At 42.4% G+C, this 19,205-nt stretch overlaps 1 protein-coding gene across 1 annotated transcript in view; it reads left to right on the top strand.

The window, feature by feature from the left end:
* cdk6 (cyclin dependent kinase 6) overlaps positions 1-19,205 on the top strand; it is a 38,162-nt gene that overhangs the window by 2,316 nt on the left and 16,641 nt on the right. Inside the window, exons 3-4 of the mRNA XM_086279844.1 lie at positions 4,933-5,068; positions 10,006-10,173. Coding sequence (XP_086135970.1) covers positions 4,933-5,068; positions 10,006-10,173 — 304 coding nt within the window. The remainder of the gene's footprint in view (positions 1-4,932; positions 5,069-10,005; positions 10,174-19,205) is intronic.

Here is a 19,205-nt window from a genome sequence, read left to right as displayed (position 1 = left end):
TTCCACTACCCTAGCCTCTATTATCGCTGACTTGCAGAATGAAGCGAGACCTGCATGCTTATGTGTTTAGGGGTGCTTGGTCAAGATCCCTTTGATATTAGGAATGGTGAAGACATGTGAGGTTCCATCGGACATACAATGTAGCCGTTCAACATTCGGACCTCCTTTCACATTTTGGAATATTTATAAAAATACTGATATCTTCAAAAAGACAAAACAAAACTGAAATTACCTGCTTAGAAATCCATACTCTTAAGAACACTCAAAATATTTCTCATCCCAGGATTACTTGATACAAGACATTGCATTCAGTGAAACCTTTAAGTTTCCACGTGACATTACGTTGCCTACTAGGTGAGGATTGTTGTAACATTTCTCAGTCAATTGTTTTGCTTAACCAGCAGTTACCTTTTTTTTTCTTTAACTGTTACAACAGAAGCTAAACAGAAACGCTTAATTTTCCTATTTAAGATGACTCTGTTAGGTATGTGAAACCCTGGCAATCTGAATCCACGTGTTTGAAACTGGCAAGCCTGCGCAGCCATGCCGTTGACTGCTTATGCACTCATGACGAAAGGGGAGTAGTCAACAACACCATAATCACATGTTAACACGTGTGCATGTAACGATTTTCATTGGACGAAGTCTTTAAAATGGTCTGTGCTATGTGGTATGTACTCAGTTTTTGTTTTTTTTTAAATGGGTATACATGATTTTCCAACCAGCGAGATACATTTGATCTAGAGAGCCTACAGAAATGTGACAAACAAAATAAAAGCATGAAATAAATAAAAAGTTTAAGAGCAAATGTTTTGAATTTTACAGTTAACAATCAAATAAACATCCCGCCATGTTCTGGCATGCGTGGTAATGCTGATTATGATTCTGCATCAAGAAGATAAAAAGATCTAAGCGACTTTGAACAATTTCATTGTAGGGCTACTGATTGCAAATACATCAGAAAGACTCCTCAGTTGGCAAGCCTGCATTTAAATCTAGATGAACAGTAGTTAATATGGTTGGAAATTGTGGTCTACATTGCACATTTAATGAATTATGCATGCAATGTGATATGCCAGGAAAAAACGATGAGCCACTCTTCCTTAGGTGACTAAGCACAAACGGTCTATTACTGATTACTTAAACAGCAGAGTATAAATCCTTCGTTAAATCGATATATCCACAGCCACTGGTTTGTATTTGATAAGTGCGACATGGCTTCTTGGAGTGAAATTTGACCACAAATCAACCTTAAAGACCAACTTTCTCTCGGTGTGATTTCTGTAGCATGGCAGTGATCCCTTCCAGGATGACCCTTGTCTGCAGGGTTCCAGGGATCACCAAGGGTTTGGGCTTTTTGCCCAACTAAACACCTTTTGGAGATTTTTGCCTGGTCTTCATAATCATCATCACAACACCAGGTCTTTCAGAAGAATGGTGTCCATCCCCCCAGTACAGTTTCTAAGACTTGTAGGATCAATGTGAACGCACATTAAAGCTGTTCCCATGTTGATTTAGTGAGATCATGTGCTGGCGTTTCCATAACTGTCTCTGTAGTTAAACTCATGTGCCCATCAGTACTGTTCTATCCTATCCAAATGGCCTCCAGTATGACACTTGGCACGATCAATGCCAGTTGGCAATACTGCATATTTAAAAACAAAAGAAGCTATATTTTTCTAGTTTTCCTTCTGACTGTTTTGCACACAGATGCCATTTTCTTTTGTTTTTTGTAATGACTTTTCACTGAGAGAGCAGGACTCTGATACTGCGTCACATGCTGGCACAAGCCAAGGTCTGACCTTGTGCTTGTTTTAGTCTGAATATCGAGTGCTTTGGGATTGAAGGGGAAGCTCTAAATGGATGTTTTAGAGGCATGGCTTGTGCCCTTGTGACTCTAACAATAATTCCCCAACGTATCAATGAATAATGGAGGATAATGGTTGTGGCTTTCGCTTAATGGGTCCACAGTGGGGGTTTGTCCTTACTGGAAGACGGACATGTAAGCAAGTAATAAAACGATCTTTGGTCAGTTATATTTATGGATGGATACACTTTGCTTCACTAGACGCTTTCCATATTATGCAGCAACATTTGTTTGTTAAAGCACGTAAACCAGCAGCTCTTTAAAGCATCGGAGAAACTCCTCTACCCTTGAGTTTAGCCAACTAGCATAGCCAAGCAGCACAGGGCCAGGAAAAGTGCATTGTGGGCCTTCTGTGTGACTCCAGGCAACCCCTGGATGTTTGTAATGAGGCCCATTATTCATTCCATATGTTCAGTGTCTGCTAAAAGCCTCCATTGTAGGCCAACAATCGAGCTGTGAGGGGCGTTTAACCCCAGTGCTTCAGAAGGAGGGCGCCTTCTATTCTCTGACATCATGCACAGTACTAATACCTTGAATGAATCGCCTCTCACTCACTCCTCTGACTCCAGCATGACCAAACCCATTGATTACCAGGTTGTTGGCAAGGACAAATGATGCCTCTCTGAGGAGTAAACAAGTTTCCAGGGAGATTTAGTTATTTCTTTTCTGTGCTTTTACAACTGTAGGTAAGTTAAATGAGTGCCTGCATTAAAGTGTAAGATGTTTTCACACTGGATTAATATGGTACCTCATGAATATAACGAGTACAGCAACGATCATGAATGAAGCCAGTGAGCTTTTCTTATTTCATTATTTTTTTATCTCCAGTTTTTTGGCAGCTTAAGTCAAAACTTTTTCCTCCACAGGACTAAATGTTTACTTTTTAGTTTCCGTCTTCATAACTAATGCAAACTTCCAAACTTTGAGTTTAATTAGGGCTTGTAATAATTTTATACTTGTCCATTAGGACAACTCAAAGTTAAAATAAACTCTGAATATTAGGATAACTCAAAATATCTTTTAAACGAGCAACACTTAAAATGTAACTTTAACCTGTTAATTTAAACTTTTTTTTTTTGCTAAAAAAACTATATCGTAGACTGAAGAAGAGAAAGAAAATAATGGTTTAGTTTTTGCTCTCTTGCATATATTAACCCCCTTAATGACAATGCAACATGTGCTCGGTGGAGATCCATCAAGGCGCTTTTCGTCTTCTATGTTGTCACGATGAAAGATGCTGCCTTTGCAGGCAGGCTCCACTAGACATCCCATAGCGTGTCAGGAGTTGTCATAGTGCTGGTTGAGGAATGCTGCTTGAAGTCCCGTGCTCTTTGAAGAGGACACACTGGATAGATTTTTTTTTTTTCCTTTCCAGCTTTTCATCAAAGCCTTCCTTGGCAGGTCTACTGACATAATTTGGATGCTTGGCCTTAGTTGGTCGCCTTGGGAAACCAAGGCGCTCGTGTTTAAGGCTCAATAGTCTTAAAGTTTTAAAAGGCTTGCAAAAAAGCAGTGGCCGTAGCTGGAGATGTTGTTATCGTCCCATAGGATAAATCGGGGGTCCAGATTTATGAGTTCATATCCCAGCTTTTATGATGGTTTTATTGGAGGATTTTTTTTCATAGGGGTGTTTTAAACCATCTCAAAAGACAAAAACAGGACGATCCTGTGTCTTAAGGCACAAAAATGACAAGGTATGAACCAACCTGTGGTTTTGAAGTATTGTTACACCCCTACTGATTTCAGCAAGATGATGACAAACCACATTCTACGCATATTACAACAGCGTGGCTCAGTGAAAGAGACCAGGTGCTAAACTGGCTTCCATGCAGCCCAGACCTGTCACCCACTTAAAACATCTGGCACATTATTGAGTGAAATAAATATGACAAAGAACACCTGGAAGTGTTGATCAGGCCAATTTCTGCATCGAGCGAGAATGGAAAAAACCTTTTAATTTCAAAAGTAAAACAACTGAGTGTTGTTAAAAGAAAAGGTCATGAAACACAGTGGAAAACATGAGCAGTCCCGTTCTTTAAAACTTGGCGATGGTGGTAGATACAGATTCATTTCTTGGTTTTAATATGAGGAACATTTTTATTCAAAGCTAGGTTGTTAATACATTTTAATTATTATCTTTTTATCTATTTAAGAAAAGTGGTTGTGCTTTTGCATTAGCACTTGTCATAGCAGGAAACACACTGACATTTAGCTATCATAATGACCCTGATCAGTTACTGATAATAGGTGTTGGGAAGGTTACTTTTAAAATGTATTCCACTACAGATTACAGAATACATGCCCCAGAAAGCATTTTGTAACGTATTCCGTTACGTTACTCAATGAGAGTAACGTATTCTGAATACTTTGGATTACATAATATATTATCATGCTTTTTACAACTACATGAATGTACTATTGCTGTGTGATTTATTACCATTACTGAAGGATACTTGCCATACCAATACCAACTAGATTTTAAATCTTAATATAAAATGACTAACAGTAGGGTGGACATTAGGTAAAGCTGCACTTTTTGCAGCCATCTTGTATAGAAAACTGTTTCCCGCGTATATAAAACAGGTCTGCGGCTCCAAACCGTAGTAAAGTTAATACGTCGGGTCAGTGTCGGGCTCGTAGCCAAAAACTAGCTTTACTTTGTTGTCTGGGTCAACTTTGCTAGCGAGAGACAGAGAGAGGAGTTAATGTATTCCGTTACTCCCCAACACTGCTGATAATATCTTTAGTTACACCGTTGTCTGGTATCATAAACTTCTTATTTAAAATACTATATTACAATATTAATAATATATTGTTGTGTTCATACTCTAAAACAAATGCAGTACCCTACCTACTTCACTGATGGGGCATAAGAATCTGAAATCTTAAATTACAGTCTGTTATAGAAGGTGATTAATTATAGTCTATATAGTAATAAGAGCCTGTGGGCAATATTTGATGTTGTGTAGATGTACTCTTACCTTGTGTAGCAGCAGTGAGCTTAGCCTAGTGCACCCCCGTTCAATCAGTTGTATTGATCTGATCCATCTGTTCTCCTATCCTAGGTTGTTTGATGTGTGCACAGTCTCTCGGACTGACCGAGAAACCAAACTCACTCTGGTCTTTGAGCATGTAGATCAGGACCTGACCACCTACCTGGAAAAGGCTCCTGACCCTGGAGTACCGCCTGAGACCATCAAGGTAACTGCTGTCGTTCTAATTTAGGTTTACAGTGGAATGTAAATGCAGTTTGTTTTGTTTTTTTCCATTTTAATGATCACTATAAATGTGTGTGTGCTTGCCTATTGCACAATATTCCAATAAAAAACCCCCCAAGGAGGCTTATTTTAAATATTATTTCTGTTTGAAGTGTATATAGGAAGCGCCTGGTTAATCTCCTGCGGCTGTAGCATTGGTTGAACACAGCCATGTTTCTATGGTTCTGAGTGGGTTTTCTTGGCCAGAGACCCAGAAGGCAGAGCAGTTCCCTCCAACATCAGAGTTACTGGGGCACTCTGAGGGGCAGCACATGTGGCAGATGGGCTCCAAATTAAAGGATCCCTGCCTTCTCTATTTTCACCCTTCTCTCCGACTTTACACAATATTACAGACACAGAGCCAGTTTTAAAAATCTTCCATGTGTGTCTTTGAAAACAGAGCCCTCTAAGTTGTGTGCTAAAAGTTGTTGAATAGGGAAATTTGTTAAATAAATCCACTGAGCATCCAGTTACACTTTGCCAAAAGGTCGGAAGTAGCTCCTTTCCTCTGTTATGGTCTTTTTTTTTTTTTTTTTTAAAGTGGAGTTCGTGTGGGAAACATTTAAAAAGAAAAAAAAAAGATCTTTATCGGGTTTCACCCCAAGGTCAGTTGATGTGTCATGAATAATATTGGAAAGGTATATCTCTTTTTTTTTTTTTAGACAGAGGAGCCTCGAGAGTTTGAAGTGTCAAATTTGAAACGTAGAGGTTCGGGTGCTACGGCAACCGCTGATCATCACCCCGGGCCTGGGTTCGCTTGTGAAAGCTTTGTGTCGAGCCGCGCCGTCAGTGGGATGCAGTGCAAGCGTAGACGAGTCGGGTAGATCACACCTGAGGCTTTCCCATGACTTTTGCCGAAGTTGATACAGACTGTGGTTTCTGTGATGTGTGCGCCGATCACGTCTGCAGCAGATATTATAATACTGCAGCGTTTTTCTGGAAACTCGACGCTTCAGAAATTTTCACAATCATTATGTATAGCTACTTTCAGTTTTTGAGTCCGTTTCAGCAGAAGGTTAATCCTTATTAGCTAGTCAGTTGTTTTGAGTCCCATGAAGCTGTATTAACTAATTATATTTTATTTTTTTTAATAAACTGAAAATAAGGACATAGCCCAAGGGGATTTAATGGAAGTAAAGGGTGGGAAGAAAGGTCCTTTTCTCGGTTAGAATTTAGCTAATTTAATTTAAAAACAACTCCTTAATAATTGTAGTGCCAGTGGATGGAGTAAAAATGTGCAGTTTTATCAAAAGATTGTTGCTTATTTGTCTTGTTAAATGGCCGAACCAATGGTTGCAGATCTCTGACCACTTGTCGCATAGGACTCAACGAATTAATCAACGAAAGGACTGATCATAAACCCCGAATGACTCAGATTCTTTCTGTGGCAGTGTAGAGGCTACTGCACTGAATACGACTGTAGTGCACAAGCGCTCCCCTCTTTTAGTCTCAGACCACGTGTGAAGATGTGTCAACGGTCTGTTCACATTTGAAGCCGTGTTGAAACATCTGGACACTGGTACATACCTCCACTAAGAAGCCTGTGTTGTTGTGCTCAGTATTCAAGAAAAGATGAGGAAGTGGTTTGTACTGGAAAGGAAAGAAGACAGAGAAGTTACATTTCGGCCAGCTTTCTTAACTCTGCAAACCTGGCCTGACAATACTTGAAGTAGGCTTACTTGTGGGATTGCCAGTTTTATAAGATGTCAACCCGTCCAACCATCTACGCTATCCATGCTTGGACATATCTGACGTTGGAAAAGTTTGAGGAGGCGTTTTGGGGCTCTGAACAATGTGGCCACCCCTTAAGCCCCCTCCCAGGCTCTGCTTTCTCCTAACAGCTGAGGCCTCAAGGAACAAAAGGACAGCGACAATGCTACAGAGGCAGCCAGGCACCATCCCGTGTTATTGCTGGGACAGTGGACACTCCACAGTAACTCGAAGGGGATCCCCTCCCCCCAAAACAACTCCAGATTTTGAATCCCAGTCCAGACGTGTGTCACCGGTGCCCATCTGATTAAATGGCAGTTACCCTTGAGTGTGAACGTGTCCACCTTTAACCGTGAAAAAACATTTACCTTCAACCAGTGGCCCTAAACTCCGAAAGGAGAGGCATAGTTTTTCTCAAAGTCGGTCTTACCGCAGCACGAAGCACCCCACCCTGACCTAGCCTGTCCACTTCAGCCCTCCGCCCAACACCACCCACTCAGGCTCGAGACCCACCACATGGTCATTGATGCAAGGGGCCCTCCTCCAGGAATCAAATGAGCTGGAAGGACATCAAGCAGCCAGGTTGCCCCAACCTCAGCGCTCGTCAGCCGGGCCACCGCTTGGGGCTCGCCCACCCTCCTCCGCCACCATCATCCAAGCTTCCACAACTCTATTCTGTGGGTCCACGAAGAAGGGGGAGAAGAGAGGTTAATGAAGCATGGGGAGGGAATTACACTAACGCTAACCGGCAGATGTCCCATATTGTGCCTGGCTACAATAAACAATATGGCTGCCTCTGCTACATTTGCATTAGAAAAGGAGGCGCACTCAGAAAGCCATGTTTTTGACTGCTTTTTGCATGGGCTGACTACTTTTTTTTCCCTCCCTCCCTGGACCTCTTTTTCTTTTCTTTTTTCTTTTTTTCAGGGTCAGATCTGTTGCTTTTTTTGTGTGATTTATTTATTTATTTTTATTTTTATTTATTTATTTCCTCCTGGCCAAGTTGTTTGTGGAGCTTTTTAGTTTGAAGCGTTGCCAGCTGAAGACAGTTGTGTGAGCCACTTTTATCTCTCTGCAGCTGGAATCAGCTTTGAGGGAGGTGGATCGCTTTGTGCCACAAGTGGCCTTTATATTTTTAAGAAGTTATAAACGATATTTTTGTATGCATAAACTTAATGTTTGCCTGCTGTCAGTGGTTATATTGACCATGTAGAACGTAGCTGAAATATTTTGCATTACTCAGCTGTGACTCTACCTGATAGTGCAGAGAAGATGACACTCAGGCCGCGGAGGCCAAGACTGTTTATGTGTTTGTCCAAAGGTCACACTTGTGAGATAATTAGTATTTACTAGGAAATGCTGTTGAAAGGAAGCATGGTGAAATGGCTATTTAAAGCACAGAGGAACTGATGGGTGGGGGGGCCGTGCTATTGTGTCAGCCCCCCCCCCCCCCCCCCCCACCCTGTATATACACACACAGACACAAAATAACCAACTGCCTGCCTCTGTCCTATGGTCCTGTCTGTCTGCTGCCCTCCTCGGGAGGTCATGGCTCAATGGAGATGTAGAAAGGAAGGTCTGTTTATACATCCTGCCTGTCCTTGGTCAGAGGGCACCCACACACTGATGCACCCTCACACAGACCGAGGTACACACACACACACACACACATACACAGGGATTTGGAAATGGATGCGCTCATACTTGCACCAAGCCAGGGGGAACATTGTTAGTTTGTGTATACAAACACACACACTCACATCACTCCCCATCTGCACAGTATTGTGAGCAGGGTGCCCTGTCTCCTCCTCTGTGGCCCGCACAGCAGCCAGCCCCACACTGCTCGCTAATGTTTTCTGCTTCAGTGTGCAGACCCCTTTGACTCACTCACCAGCTGGTCGGCCACTGAATAGAGCTGCGGGCTCAGGTCCATGTCACTTGTGAGGTCTTGGCAGAGTGCTTTTTGGGTTGTTTTTTTTTTGGGGGGGGGGGGGGGGGGGTGTCTTGTGAGTAGGAGGGAGTATGGGTGCTGTAGAAAGGGGTGTTCAAACATGGATCGCAAACCTTGGCTATTTCTAGAGGGTACCCGATCGGAGATCCAAGAGCACAACCGTGGGGATCGTTCTGTCTTTTCGCTAAACAGACTTGAACTTGCAGCTCCCTTTATACGAAGTCTGCTTAATGCCCGCTTGAGCACGGACCAGGTAATTGTCCAGAACAAATGGGTCTACTCAGGTGTTGCCCCCATCTCACCTAAACCAAATGAAGTATTTTCAGCAGAGAAGGTGCCTGAAGCTCTTCTGCTGTGTGCTACATGTAAGCGAGGCTTAAAAAAAGAAACACGCACACACACTTTTAAGTTGGTCTTAGGATTCAACCTGAAATACCACTCCCTCGACTTTTATTTACTTAAACAGCCTTTGCCAAAACTACCTGATCACAATCCCTTGGAATGACTTGTTTTTTTGTTTACAGGTGTGGCACCTGTTTGAGAGTATTCCTATTTGAAAAGAACAAGTCTTAGCTTGCTTTGTTCATTCCTGCTCATGCCAGTTTACCTTCCCCTTTGTGTCGTGGGCGATGCGGTGCCTATGGCTATTTTCTGAGGTCAGCTTTGGGGCATTGAAAGAAAAAAAAAGAGGGGAAAAAAAACGAGCGAGTGCCAATTAAATCTAGCAGGACAGCTGCTGAGTAACAGAGATCTGTGCTTGTACAAAGCAGGGGCCTCTTTCTGCCTCTATCGTGTGTGTGTGTGTGTGTCAGTTATCAAACATCTGCCACAGTCGACGAGAAAAGACGCAGGCCTCCTCTAGTTAACTCCCTCCGTACCACAATGCTTTTCACTGCAGGCTGTTGTCACTCTGGCCTTTCGTTGCTCAGGGCAAAGGAGAAATGGATTCAAATCTTTGTAGCTGTGCAAGGTTTTGCAGCCTAGACTTTGTGTAGACAGTTAGCACGAACTGTTTCGGAAGTGACGATCCAACAGGTCAGACGTAATCATATTGCAAATGTAATCAACATCCACGACCATCCGCTCAGCCCTTTTTGCTCCGTATGCGTTCAATAGTGCCGTTGCTGTACTAGTCTCATAATTAAACCATCCATTTTTAAACTTCATATTAAGTTTATGTCCTTGCTGCCCCTCTGTTTCCCTCTTTGGCTCTTTTACAGGATATGATGTACCAGCTGCTCCAGGGGTTAGACTTCCTGCACTCGCACCGCGTGGTTCACCGTGACCTAAAACCCCAAAACATCCTGGTCACCAGCGGAGGACAGATCAAACTGGCCGACTTTGGTCTAGCTCGCATCTACAGCTTCCAGATGGCGCTCACGTCAGTGGTGAGTTATGGTCGTCATATTTTTAAACGCTGTTGGTCTCATCCAGTGGAGGCCTTCAAAACAAATACTCGCAAAACTGTAAGCGCATGGGTTCCCGACTGAATGAGCGCGTCAAGACTTCTCACCATGAAATATGGTGATTTTTGTTTTTTAAATTTATTTTCTTCTTCTTTTGAGTTGCAATCACACTACTACTGAAGAAAAATAGCTGGATTTATTGGCAATTAATAATTATAGACCTACTTCTGATCTTATCTTTCAAAGCAAAATATTTCATAGTTAATTTTTTTTTTTTTTTTAACTAAACAACTGAAGCACCTGAACTGAATCAGGTTTCAGAACCAATAGAAGCACAGAAACTGCCTTTATTAAAGTCATCAGTGACCTGAAGATCAACAGTGATCCACAGACTGTTTCTTTGTTGTGCTTGATGCCATTGTTGACTTTGTGGCTCTTGATTGTAATGATTTAATTAAACAGCTTTGCGATTTAATTGGTTTTAACGTGTCGGGCTCTCAGCTGGTTGCCATCATACCTAATGGATACAAGTTTTCATGTTTCAATTAGCAGTTTTAGATCTGCACAATGAAAATTCCATTGGGAGTTCCTCAAGGGTCCTTCTTTGGTCCATCGCTCTTTAACCTTCACATGCTCCTGCTTGGTACAGCGTTCCCTCGTTTTTCGCGGGAGTTACGTTCTGAAAATAGTATTATATTATAGAATTATATTATAGAATGAAACCAAAGATCAAACCCTGTTTTCAGGTCCAGAACATGGGAATAGAGCAGCTGCCAGAGAATCCAACATTAATGAATCAATGGTACAGAAGTAGAGGAAGCAAGAAGAATGAGTTGAGTAAAGTTTGACTTATCTGATTGTGTCCAGAAGTCCAACTTTTTGTGCGATGGTTAGCATCTTCCTCTGCCTTTCGGTGCCTTTGACAGTGCAAAATGCTTCGTCGACAGTGTTGTGTTTGTTGGGGAGAAGACTTACAGTACAGCACTTCTGAGTAACACTGTTAGCGATCGAAGATCTATGTAAATTTGACAAGGTGAACGTATTCTGTACTGGACAGGAGACTTCGCACGAGATTGACAGTGTAAAAAAACTCAAAGCATTCAAAATTGCACAAAAAAAAAAAAAAATCGCCGAAACACAGAAAGGTGAACTGTTATACTGCTATAGCGATCACAAATGAATAAGATCCGTTGATGACATTATTTGCTGGAAGTCAGAAACGTTTCTGAATTGAACAGAAACGAGATGGAAATATTTGTTGTTCTAAAAATAGGAGAGAAAATCTGTTCATATTTATCACCACTTTTTCTCAAACACAGTCAGCAGGTTAAAACATTGGCATTATTTTGGACAGTCATCTCAGTCATGTTGATAAAGTCACGAGGACTGTTTACATCCACCTAAATTGATAAAAACAAAATTGAAAATCCTTCTCTCAAACTGACTTTGAGTAATTGATCCATGCATTCATATCTAGCAGGTTAGACTGTTGTAAGTCTTTATTTATTTAATACTGACTATTAGAATCATCAGTAGAATGACTTAAGCTCACTGCACCAGCTACAGTCCTTACATGTACATGCAAACTTGAACATATTATTCCAGTACTGAAGGCATTTCATTGGTTCCCAGTTTAACAGAGAATTACCTTTAAAATCCTTTGACTGGTTTAGTGCCTATAACCCAGTCAGACCTCTTAGGTCATTAGGTGCAGGTCTTTTAACTGTTTCCAGAATTAGATCCTAAGTTTCATGAGGTTCTGTCAGTTACTGTGATGCTGTTTGGAAACAACCTGCCTGCTGACCTGAAGTCAGTTACAGCTGTAACTACATTCAAAAACTGACTCGAAACCTTTTTCTTTTCTTTTCTACAGGGTTTCACTTAGTGTGTGTGTTGTCTTTTATTTATTTGTACCAACCATCCTCGAACATGCACTTTGTAGTAGGATCTTCATAAAATGTGTGTGTGGATACTTCAAACTCATGCCGACGTTGTCTTCAAGGCTTTTTGGTGGATCCCACTCCTGACCCCAAAGCCCAACACAAGACACACTGCCTTGAACTTCCCTCCCATCCCCTGAGAGTTGGATGAAAAGCGTCTAATGTGTTGTAGCGGGCACTTACAGGGCATCAACGGGTAGCTCGGCAGAACAGCGCCAAATGATAGGATTTCTCTGTGTAAATTGAGAGCCAAGGGGCCCCGTGGCCTGCCTCAGGAATCCCTCAGTGGCTGTCGCAGACAGGGATGGAACAGGCAAGGAGAGACAGACACCCCTCCCGTCCCGCTGTCGGGACTTTGATGCCTAACTGCTGAGCTCTGGGCTCTGATGACCAGATAATATATATAGAGAGGGACTGAAAAGAGTCTTTGGAAGAGTTTAAAATGAGGAGAGATGAGACTTTCAAGATCAAGGTAGGCAGCAACAGTAGCTCAGTACTTTGGGTTTCTTTTTCCTTTTTAAAAAAAACTTTTATTCAAAGCTTTTCTGATCTGCCCGCCTTTTAGGAAATTTCATCATTAATGTGTCTGGACTTTTTGAGTCCATTGGGATAGTGTCATTACCTTATGTTAAGGCTTGTTGAAGGCTCATGTGAGTGGGGCAAAAACCTAATTTATTTTTTCTTTTGGCAGAAATATGTCAGAAGGAAAAAGTGCATGCACCTGGATAGGCTGGTGTTGTACTTTTCTGCATCCACCATAATCCACCTGGGTGCAGGTGACATAAATGTCGAGAAAGCTGAGCTGATAGAGGACAAGCTTTGATTCTGCTCGTCTGTGGCATTATCATTGGTGCTCTTCTCTGTGTAACAGCCAAAGCCGACATGCTTACATCTACTGCACAGTAACAACTTGCAACAAGCAACAACTGGTGCTCTGTAGGCAATTTTATGGAGAAATACCATTTCTGGTGGTTTTAAAGGCAGTTTAATGAAACAAATCTCCAGATTCAAGAAAAACCCCAAACCCATTAAAAATGTCAAGTAAGCTGACCATCCCAGCATGCATGCCCCAGTGACCTTTGTGCACGTTGTCTTCTTAAAGTCCAGATGTGATATTTTCAGTCATCAGTTTCACACTCTGTTGGCAATAATGTCAGGCATGTAAATGAGCTTGGACTTGCTCCTAATAGAAGAGTATAAAATGTGCTCTGGTCAGCTACGTGTTGGTGGCGACTTTAATAAATAAGAATGGAGGGCGTGTCTGTTGGTAGATCCACTGTGGATGGCATTGTTGTTCAATTTTAAGTTAATAATTAAATTAAATGCTAAGATTACTCAACAAATACCCTGGGAGGCATTCACATAAGTGGGCAGATTGGCAGGTAAAGTGTTTGTCTTGGAAACACTGATGTGAACTTGCACTTTCATTATTAAGGCAGCAGTTATTGGAAAGTACAGATGAGTTACGGTTCCAAAGGTTACACCTGATAGCTGCTTTTAACTGGGTTAGTCTTTAAGAGGAAAGAAATTCAGTTTGAGTAATGATCGTAGGCCACGCCATAAACATATAATTTCTCAGTATTATCATACAGGGTACGTTTTTTAGATTAAGATAAGTATTTCCTCAGTTATCTATCATCCTGACTGATGATTATTCATAGTAGATGAAGACATGATTAACCATAGAATTTGCATAGTGTTACACAATATTTAGTGTGTATGTGGTTGTACTGAGGATTTGTCTCAAGTAGGTGTGATAGTTTCTTTTCTTTTTTTATGACTAGACGGGGGCATTTTTGTCGAGGAAAGAATACTTGCTAGGGGATTCACCTTCACATATGAGCAGCAGTTATGAAGTCCCCGAAACTACTCGCGCACACACACAGAGCAGCACATAACATGTTAATCTGTTTGCAGTCACACTCGAGCACTCATTTCCTTCCTCGGTTAGATTGGGCCACAAAACGAGATGGGGTGTGTGTGTGTGTGTCTCAGCACATGCACGCGCTGGTGTGGAGCTGCGAGGACGGGGTCTTCGGTTCCAGATGAATGTTCCTGCATCTGGAATCCCCCTATCAGCCCAACACACACACAAACAAACGCGCACACATACACAATCTCCATTCATCCATTCATTGTTTCCTCTTGCTAATAATAAAGCGCACAATCTACACTGTATGCAACACACACACAGTGTTTAAGAGGATCTTCCCCTTTGCCCAACAGACCAACAGTTACATATTTAGTCACCTAATGCCACCGTTACTGGTAGACAGATGGGCTTTAGAGAACTGCTGTTGCTTAAGCGAATGAGGTTCTCTCTCACTTTCAAAGTGATTCATTTAGCACTTCTAGAATGACAAGATGACTGAAATGAACATTTGCATGAAGTTGTCAAAGAGTCCCTCACTCACTCTTATGTTTTTTTTTTCTGTTTTTTTTTTCCCCCCAGTGTTGCTAACTGAAAGTAGCACTGCTGTACTTTCTGCTGATGATTTACCAGCATTGCCTGAACTTCTCTTTTTGTGATGAATTTGCTGCCTCACATAGCAACATGGTGGCTTGCTAATACACGTGCATTAAAAATGGGTCATGGAGTCCGGGTGCATGCATGAATGAATATGAGTGATTGCCCCCCAACCCAACCAAATCGGCTTCTCGTAGAAAGGAGGTGGAGAGTAAAAAGAGGGAGAGGGGAGGGAGACCACCCAAAGGGTTTGTGTGGGGGTCCAGATTAGGGTGCCCCCCGGCAGTCCCTGAGGGACCATTGCTTTGTTGATGGGTTTTTTTTATGACCCTAGTTTGGCTACAGCCTCATTGTACTGCCTTGAGTGACAGGCAGATGGGAAAAGCTGATGGGTTAATCTGACATAACAGGAAAGAGTGCAGAGGGCTCTTTAAGATCCTCCTTCTGCCAAAGCACTTGAAGCAAAATCTTTTTGGAAATGGGAAGAAGTGTCACATCATTTTAATACAAAACAAACCAACTCACAGAGTAGCACAACTTTTTCTTGCATCTTAAATGCATAAAGTGACAGAAAACATGTAATGAGATTATTAATGGACTTAGTAAACGCTGGGTTTGTTAGCAGGATGACAACACTGGTAGGGTTCTCCAAAAGTTGATTCTGTTCATCTGGATGTAGCGTTTTCCGTGGGAGAAACGTTTCGTCAGTCATCCAAGTGACTTCTTCAGTCTCAGCTGACTGCAGGTTTCCCCAGTCTTATAAAAGCTGCAGGAAAATGCTACATCCAGATGAACAGAATCAACTTTTGGAGAATTACTTACCTGGATGATTGAGAATGCATCAAGACGTTTAAATCCCTGGTAGGGTCTTTATCTCAGAATATGAAATGCTTTGGGATGACTGTTGTTTAATTTGTAAAACTAAAAGACTTTGCACATAGTCTTTGCAGAGATGCAGTAATTTGTGACTTCTCAGTGTCGGCCCTTCTTCGGGCCAGTGGGTTTAGAGAAAAAGAGAAACCACGTTAAACAGGGAGTGGCTGTAAATGTAAAAACTGTGACATTCTTAAAATTCATTCCACTCAGAGTTCAGTTGAGCTGTCAAAAGTAGAAATTTATACTATATTCTACTTTATAGATGTTACAAACATGCAATACACTCTCAGAGAATCTGTCATAAATGTGCACAACGTTCATTTCATTCAACATCTAAAATGAATACTCGAGTTCTTAAAGGCCTGACCGGCTTCCAGTGTGACAGCGTCCTAAACCCTGCAGGTGACGCGTGTCAGTGAACCTTCTAGGAATCATTTGCATCACCAGTACAGTGAGTGAACAGAAAACATAAAGAAGAATCTATAATAAATTCACCAAAAAGCACTAAAAGAGTGCCAACACATGGCATAACACATTTACTTTTAATACACAAACATTTTGTAGGAGTAGGTAGTAGATGATTGATAAGATAAGATAAGATAACCTTTATTAGTCCCACACTTGGGAAATTTGTTTTGTCACAGCAGGAAGTGGACAGTGCAAAAGTTAAGAGGCAAAAATTAGAATACAATAAGAATAAATACAGTACACAACTGTACAGAATAGAATAAAATAAAATACTATATACAGTAGAATAAAATAAAATAAATATACAATAAGATAAAAATAGAATACAAATACTATATACAACTGAGTAAAAATACAACGATGACAGAAAGGATTATTGCACTTAGTGTTATTGCATATGTATGGATGTGTGTGCTTGATCAGTTAAAGTCTTTATTATGGAGTCTGACAGCAGTGGGGAGGAAAGACCTGCGAAATCTCTCCGTCCCACACCGTGGGTGCCGCAGTCTCCCACTGAAGGAGCTGCTCAGTGCTGTCACAGTCTGCTGCATGGGGTGGGAGATGTTGTCCAACAGGGATGACAGCTTAGCCGCCGTTCTCCTGTCACTCACCACCTCCACTGGGTCCAGAGGGCATCCTAGAACAGAGCTGGCCCTTCGGATCACCCTGTTCAGTCTCTTCCTGTCCCCAGCAGAGATGCTGCCGCCCCAGCAGACCACACCATAAAAGATAGCAGAAGCCACAACAGAGTCATAGAATTTCTTCAGGAGTGGGCCCTCCACTCCAAACGACCTGAGTCTCCGCAGCAGGTACAGCCTGCTCTGCCCTTTCCTGTAGAGGGCGTCTGAGTTATGAGTCCAGTCCAGTCTATTGTTCAGATGAACACCAAGGTACCTGTAGCTGTCCACAGCCTCAATGTCCATACCTTGGATGTTCAGTGGTTGCAGTGGAGAATGCTTGTGCCTGCGGAAGTCTACCACCAGTTCCTTGGTTTTACTGGCGTTGATCTGGAGGTAGTTCAGCTGGCACCAGTCCACAAAGTCTTAGGTCAGACCTCTGTACTCCTTGTCGTCCCCATCAGTGATGAGGCCGACTATTGCAGAGTCATCAGAGAACTTCTGCAGGAAGCACTGGGTGGAATTGTGGGAGAAGTCTGCAGTGTAGATGGTGAAGAGGAACGGAGCCAGAACCGTTCCCTGTGGGGCCCCCGTACTGCAGACGACCCTGTCCGACACACAGCCCTGAGTCCTCACATACTGTGGTCGGTCGGTGAGGTAGTCCAGGATCCAGGTAGTGAGGTGATGGTCCACTCCAGAGTTCACCAGCTTGTCCTTTAGAACCGAGGGAAGAATGGTGTTGAAGGCACTGGAGAAATCAAAGAACATGATTCTCACAGTGCTTCCAGCGGTCTCCAGGTGAGCGAGGGAACGATGTAGGAGGTGAATGACGGCATCATCCGCTCCAATGCCAGGCTGGTAGGCAAACTGAAGTGGGTCCAGTGATGAGCTTATTAGGCGCCGAAGCTGAGCCAGGACCAACCGCTCCAGGGTCTTCATCAGGTGGGATGTCAGAGCCACCGGCCTGTAGCTGTTGAGGTCCTTGGGGCGTGAAGTCTTTGGCACTGGTACAACACAGGAGGTTTTCCAGAGCTGTGGGACTCTTCCCAACCTCAGGCTCAGGTTGAAGAGGTGCTCCATCACCCCACACAGTTGGTCCGCGCAGGACCTGACGACCCTCGAGCTGATGCCATCTGGACCCGCTGCCTTCTTGGCATTAATCCTCCTCAGTTCCCTCCTAACCTGGGTGGTTGAGAGAGACAGGCTGGAGCCTTGTGTTGAGTGTGTATTGGATGCTGTTGTTGGGGGTGGGGGGGAGTGAGCAGGGTGAATAGAGGAGGTGTGAAGTGTCTGAGGTGGAACAGCAGCAGTGGGGGTGGGTGAGTCTGCAGCCGATGTTGCAGACTGCCTCATGGCTGAATCAAATCTGTTGAAGAAATGATTCAGTTCATTTGCCCATCTCACATCCCTCCCAGGCAGAGAGTTCTGCTGTTTGTGGCCCGAGATGGTTCTGAGGCCTCTCCAGACTTCACCAACATTGTTTTGTTGAAGCTGGTTCTCCATCTTCTGCCTGTAGCTCTCCTTCCCATTCCTTATCAGTCCCCTCAGCTCTCTCTGCACCCTTTTCAACTCCTCTTTGTCTCTTTGGTATTTATTTGTAACTGGGCATGAATAACTTGATCTTATGATCTTATATTATGCTGCAGTACGTTTAACTAGCTCTTTCTGTTGTCATAACTTTACAGATATAGCAGATTTTAAGGTCAACTTGAAAGAAAGGGACGTGAAATGTAAAAATGAGGTGAAACGTCAAATGTGACACCCCACATACCGGTATCACGTCCTTCATGTTGCAGAGCCCATGAGAAACCGTTTTAAATATCACATGTGACATGTATTAATTGTTGTGACATATTTTAGATCTTTGCACAGTACTTTCTACAGTTTGACAATACACATCACATCTAAGTCTTTTCGCCAATTTTTGTAACAAATCATGAAGTTGGCGTGGAAGACCTTCGCTGGATGTAGGCCACATTTTAATGGATTGTTAGCATGACCCCACTCGACACCCGCTACAAAGTTTTATCAGGATTCATTCAAAACCTTTCGACCTATTATGTTAACAGACGGGAAATCATGCAAATGCTAAACATAATCTCCTTGGCGAAGGTTATAACTTCAAGTAGGTAAATATAAATAAATCTCGAGAGGCAGTTGCAACGAAAAGCACATGCAACAGATTCACATAAAATATCATGAAATACAAACTATGTATTTCATGAATCACAGCAGTGTTTTGAAACAGACGTGCAAAGTGTTTCTCTGAACAAATACAGCTTAAAGAGGCTTTCTCTGCACACAAGAGTCTGCACATCAGACAGTTTCCACATGTCAGCACCAACACTAGGCCATAAACATCGGAGCACACAAACAAGAGCACGCATGCCTTTAGTTGACAGACACAGTTTGTAACGTGTAGATTATTTGGTAGAGAGCACCATAACTGCTGGATGTTAGTAAGACTCTGATCTATTTTAATAAAGGCAGAGATCTTTTTTTCCTGTCATTTCAAGAGTTTTATTATGGAGAATTTTCCATTTCAGTCTCACAGGATATGAACTCTAACCATTAAAATAACTACCAAAAAAGGCAACAGGTAGCCTAGTAACAATGAAAACACACTTTATGGTGTCTTGTAATAGC

Source organism: Aulonocara sp. 'chitande type north' Nkhata Bay, linkage group LG22, assembly GCF_057382095.1.
Source record: "Aulonocara sp. 'chitande type north' Nkhata Bay isolate Kocher_YH1m ecotype deep benthic linkage group LG22, A_spYH_male_GT1.1, whole genome shotgun sequence".
NCBI classification, from domain to species: domain Eukaryota; kingdom Metazoa; phylum Chordata; class Actinopteri; order Cichliformes; family Cichlidae; genus Aulonocara; species Aulonocara sp. 'chitande type north' Nkhata Bay.
The sequence above is the reverse complement of the archived record's forward strand: the minus strand, read 5'-3'. Positions and strand labels throughout refer to the sequence as shown.